Here is a 5,328-nt window from a genome sequence, read left to right on the forward strand (position 1 = left end):
CCCCTCTGCCCCGGTCCAGGCTCCTGGCCGTAGAGCAGGCCCGCTCCCCAAGCCACACAATCCGTAAACCCGGGCGGCCGTCGCGCCCGAGCGCCTTCGGGCGGCCGTTCGGCTCTGCTCGGCGCCGCTCGGCTCACCCCACTCGCTCGGCTTCGGCTTCGGCTCGGCTCTCGGCTCGGCTCGTCAGTAGCAACTCGGCCGAGCCACACGGAGGACGTTTCGCCGTCCGCCCCTAGCGTTTCGTACCGCCAAGCTAGCGTCCCGTACCGTGTGTTTGTTGTGCCTATCGCCCGCTCCGCCCCCCGCAGCGCTTTGCAGTGTAGTGATATTGTGCCGTGCGTGTGTGCGAGTGAGTGAGTGAGTTGTGTCCTGAGACCCCCTGGAGTAACGCGGCAACAAGGACGAAGAGGACCACGACGCGCGTGTGCTCGCTTGGATTTTTTTCCGAGCACACCAGGAGGAGTGCCGCCAACCGGCAGCAGGAATTTTATGTTCTAACAGTCCCACAACAGCTTCCAAACTGTGGGGGTCAGGAGCCTTTTTTCTTCCTCCTCAAGGGATGTATTACCCTGTAAGTATCATCACAACACACGTGGACCCGCGAGGCCCTGGAGTATATAGCGTGGGGGTGGGGGAGGGGAGTGGAAGGAGGGAGGAGGACCTCGAGCCGCAATGCTCTTTATTTGAGCGGGCTCGTCGCGGTCCTGCTGGCCTTGGGCGCGCGGTCCTTGAGCACGACGCACGCTGCTGGTTCGAATGCGCCGTTACATCTTGCTCTTTGTTGTGGATGACGTCACTCTTGTCCAGCCACCGTGTCCACGTGGTGCGGCCGCAGGACACCGTCTCCAGCGCCCGGCCCCGCAGCTGGAAAATACCCCATTTTGCTTCAGCTGACGGCGTGCCTCTCCTGACGACGCAGGACGAGTCGCGACGCGCTCCGCCGGCCGTCGCGACATGTCAGCGGGCGGTCATCTGATTGTGCCAGCTCTTGGTGTTGCTGCGGGGGTCCATATGCATGGGCTGTTACTGCTCCACTTCCTGCCGCTCTGGTCTGGTGGGATGTCGCTGTGCTCATACCATCGCTTTACACTGCCAGAAAAATCCCGCACAGCGGCGGGAGAGGCTGCCTGCCTGCTTGCAGCTGTCTTGGAGGGGGAGGAGGGAGGGAGGATCCTTGGTGCTGGAGGAAACCCCGGGCGTGGCGGAGCGTAGCGCGGGTCTGGCCTGCCTGGCGGTAGGCTGCTGCTCCTCCTCGGCGTGCCTCGCGGAGCTCGCAGACTGTGGTGCGGTACAGTCCCAAGCAGGAGTGACATAGCCCCTGGAACTCGTAGACCGTAGCGCGGCGCAGCGGCAGGGTACAGTAGCAGTGCCCTGGTCTGGAGCTGGCAGACCATGGCTTGGTGAGGTCCTGGAACCGGTACCAGGCCGTGGTGCAGGGTACAGTCCCGGCAGCCTCTTTGGCACCGCGTCCGCGGGCACGTCCGACGTTTATCGCCTACGGTAGACGCTGGCGGGGCATGCCGTGCAGGGGCGGATCCAGCGAGCGGGGCGTGAATGTGGGTCACGAGGGTCGCAGCCTCCCCCACGTACTACGCGAAGGCCCCCCTGGGGTCCCCGGGCCTCGGGGGCACTCTGGAGGGGGCGCCAGGGGAGCACTGGCAGCAAGCGCCGGGACTGCCGCCCCGGGAGCACCTTGGCGTCGACCCTCGTGACTGAGTTTTGAATATTCACTGACTGACGGTGACGCTCGTCTGGCGCGCTCGACTCGTCTCAGAGAAAGCTCCGCACGCCACGCCACGTCTCGAAGAGTAGTAGGAGGAGGAGGAGGCTGACGGCGGAGGTCGAGGCCGGCCTTGGCCACTCTCCACGTCACGCCGCGGGGCCCGCGAGAGGCATTTCGGGGAGAATAGAGAGAGAGAGGGGGGAAGAGGGGCGGGAGGCCAGCAGGCCAGCAGCTATCTGGCTGCCACCGACAGACCAGCACAAGTTACAGCAGGCCGGTCCGGTCGTTCGGTCGCCCGCCGTGGCCAGCTTCTGGGCCTGCGCTGCGGTATCTTGTTGTGATGGGGCCGGCTATCGCTGCGCGCCCAGAGACCTCTCGATGCGTCCTCATCTCCCCTCTCTCGATCCCATGTTTATGTACACGATGTGAACGAACGTACTCGAGGCAGCGGCCGTAATTTGAGTCGTGCTGTCGTGACCGAGAAGCGCTGTGGGGTCATTTTATTTTGGCAGTGCACACAAGTGTGGGGCCGCTCACGATCGTGTACGGTTGCGGGCCCCGGAGGTTCGGGCGCTTGTTTGGAGCTCAAACAGATTAGGCGTGTGTGTGTGCGCGTGTTCAGGTGTGTGCGGGCGGGCCTTGTGCAGCTCCTGGAGCGTCTTGGATCGCTCTTCCGTGTCCGGCTCCGCGTTGCTCTCTGCTGCGCTTGCTGGGAAGTGCCTGCTGCAGCCCGTTATGTTATCTTCCCCGTCTATTTATTTGTTTCTGGTGGTGGGTATTTCCGTGGCGATGAATGCTGAAAATCTCTGTGCTGCTCTCTCTCGCTCGCCCCCTGGCAGGCCCTCCCCCGCTCCTTCTCGGAACAGAGTGCCGTAAACAAGGGCTGTTTGAAGGAGGGTCAGCGGACGGAGAGGAGCCCGTTGAGTGATACACAGCGTACACTGTGCGCACGCACCGCCCGCCTGAGAGATGCAGGCGGGCTGGGCCCGGCTGGGCCATCAGCCTTCTCAACGCATTCGTCTGCCTGCTGTGGCCTCTTCCGCGTCGACCTGTCGCTTGTTCGCCGTGGGGCCGGGCTGTGGCTGTGCTGTGAGACCTCTGGCCGCCCGCCTCGATGCGATTTGCGTGCGGCCGGCGCCGTTACGCAAGGGGCCGGCCTTGCATCGCGACGACACCCTGTACCTGCCAGCCGTCCCGGACGGGCCACGCCTCGCCGGGCGGGCAGCAGAGCGAGCGAGAATAAAGGCTACAAGAGAGAGGGAGCGGGGCCTGCGGCCTGCGGGCGGCCCAGGACTGCTAAGCGTTGACCCGAACCGACAACGTGAACCCGCGTACAGCGCGCCCGGGTCTCGTGGGAGTGCTGGGCTGGCCCGGCCCGCTTGGTTCGGCCCCGGGCGAAAGACGAGCGGCAACGTGGCTTGTTGAGGCGGCTTGTTTATGTGTGACGGCGTGGTGCACTTTGCGCCCGCCGAACGTCTGCAGACGCGGCCGCCGCCGCCGTCCGGCCGGAGGTGACCTCCACATCCACCGGCCGGGCCCTCCGCACCTCCGTTACCCAATGGCGGACCCGCGAGCTCTGTCCGGCCCTCGTGACCGAGGTCAGGCCTCGGGGTGCCTGCTGCAGCCTCGGCCCGCCGCTGTGTCACCGTGAGGTCGGCGTTGACGACCGCGCTGCTGCGGGCTCCAGGCGGGCGCGCTTGCCATCCACAACGACGCCGACCTCCGGACTCGGCCGCGGACTGCGGCCCGTCCAATGTCCGTGACGTGACGCGGACAGATTTCTCTCCGCCTGAGTGACGAGTCATGCGGCCCGGCTGTGGCCCGCGTGACGTGGAGTGACGACGTGACGAGGTCCGTGATGATGATAAGGCCGACGGCGCCGGCCGATTGCGCGCGAGAGGGAGAGGTGGGGAAGACAATATCGGCGGCCGGATGTGTGAACGAGATGGATGAGTGCCCCCCCCCCCCCCCCTCTTGCTGCACTCGGCGCCGCTCGCGTTATTGGGAGAAAGTAGCCGCAGCGGTGACACGTCGTGCCGGCCATCGGGAAAAAATAAAATGGGCTCTAAGTTCTGCGCGGGCGCGGCGCCGCCTAGTGCCGGCTGCGCCAGCCCCGCTCGCTCGTGGGCCGCCGCGACTGAATGGCTCCGAGTGTTAGTGTGTGTGAGTGCTCTCGCGAAAATTGCCGTTCAGCTGGTTCGGCTTGCGGGCGTGTGTGGAGGCGATGTTGCAACGCAATGGCCAGTGAAGTGGCGGGCCATGGGGCGTATTTATCCCCGGCTTGCCAAATGTCCGCGCCAGCCAGTGGGGCCCGGCCGGGCCACGCCCATGCGAGTACAGCACGCCACCACCCGCCCGGTCCCCGAAGTGTTTTATTTGAAATAAATCCGCCGCCTTTATTTTTGCCTGGCATTGTGCTGCGGCTCCCGCTGCCCGGCCCATGGCACGGCCGCTCGCGACATCCTGCCGATCCGATGGATTATTTATACGCAGGACCGGCGCGTTGATTCTCCGTCTCTTTCTCTCTGTCTGTGGCGCGGCAACGCTGTTATTGTCGAGCGTCGCGGCGGCGTCGTCGTCTCGGGTCGCCGCGGCCAGGCCGGGCTACACAGCGCGGTCGCCGTCGGCGTCACCCCCGAGGTGGGGCCCGGTGTCCGCCTGCCCTGCCGCCCCTCGGGCCTCGGGGGCGAGGGGTGCGGCCTCGGCCGGGGGATTTCCCCCCCTGGCCGTTGCCGCGTTGTTGCCAAATGTCGGAGCCGGGTGTCCGCGCCGCTACGCGCCGCCGTCTGCGGCCGCGCGGCTCTCTGCGGTCCACCGGCGGCGCGCTCCCGCATCTGGCAACGCCGCCGGCCCGGCCCGCCCGGGACAGGGGATGGTCTATTTCAGGGTGACGGCGGCGGTGCGCTCTCCGGGCGGAGCCTCGGGCGGAGCCAGACGCCACATGTGCTCCAGATGCCTCGGCCGCCATGAGCGTGGTCGGGGTCATGAGGGGCGGCGAGGTGGCGCGGCGTGGCGGACCTGCTGCCGAGGGGGCACCCTAGCGGACTGGACCGACAACAACCGGTCAGGCAGCAGCCCGTCCCCGTCATGCCGGTGGGGGCCGCTGTTGGGTGTCCGCCGTGTGCCCGCTGCCCGCCCGCGCGGAGGCGCGCGTTTGGGAGAGGAAGGGGTTTCCATTTAGCGGTGTCCACCTCCTCCGGCAAGTCCTGTTACGTCCGTGGCGTCCTCGGTGATCGGGCAATTATCGTCTGTCTGGCCGTCCTGTGCGTGAACAAGGTGTGCCCGTCCGTCTGAGTGACGGCGCGCCCCCGATCCCCGCAGCCAGCCGTGCACTTACTGTCAAAACGTCTTATCGCAAGACGGAGCGAGGTGGGCCTGCCTGCCCGAGGGGCTGGCTCTGCTGGAGGCGGAGAGAGAAAGGGAGAAGGGGCGGGAGTGCAGATGTGCCCCTTCCCCCGGCGCGTATACGGCTCTTGGCCCCCTCCCCCTGCGCGCTCCGAAAAAAAGAGAACGAGGGAAAGGTGAGGGGTGTGGAGGGTGGGGGGTGCTCTCTGGGGAGGACTGTCTGGGAATCACAGGGGGGAGGGGGTAGTGTTCGAAGCGCC

At 66.3% G+C, this 5,328-nt stretch overlaps 1 protein-coding gene across 25 annotated transcripts in view; it reads left to right on the plus strand.

Annotated features, from left to right (window-relative positions):
- LOC113217712 (RNA binding protein fox-1 homolog 2) overlaps positions 1-5,328 on the plus strand; it is a 129,952-nt gene that overhangs the window by 39,377 nt on the left and 85,247 nt on the right. The window contains exon 1 of one of the 25 annotated variants that reach the window (XM_052269178.1): positions 223-571. The exons of the other annotated variants lie outside the window; for them this stretch is intronic. Within the exon in view, the coding sequence (XP_052125138.1) occupies positions 560-571 (12 nt within the window). The 5' untranslated portion in view covers positions 223-559. Of the gene's footprint in view, positions 1-222; positions 572-5,328 lie in introns of those variants that run through there. 25 annotated transcript variants of the gene reach the window in all.

Source organism: Frankliniella occidentalis, unplaced genomic scaffold, assembly GCF_000697945.3.
Source record: "Frankliniella occidentalis isolate FOCC.00 unplaced genomic scaffold, Focc_3.1 Scaffold85, whole genome shotgun sequence".
Classification (NCBI taxonomy): domain Eukaryota; kingdom Metazoa; phylum Arthropoda; class Insecta; order Thysanoptera; family Thripidae; genus Frankliniella; species Frankliniella occidentalis.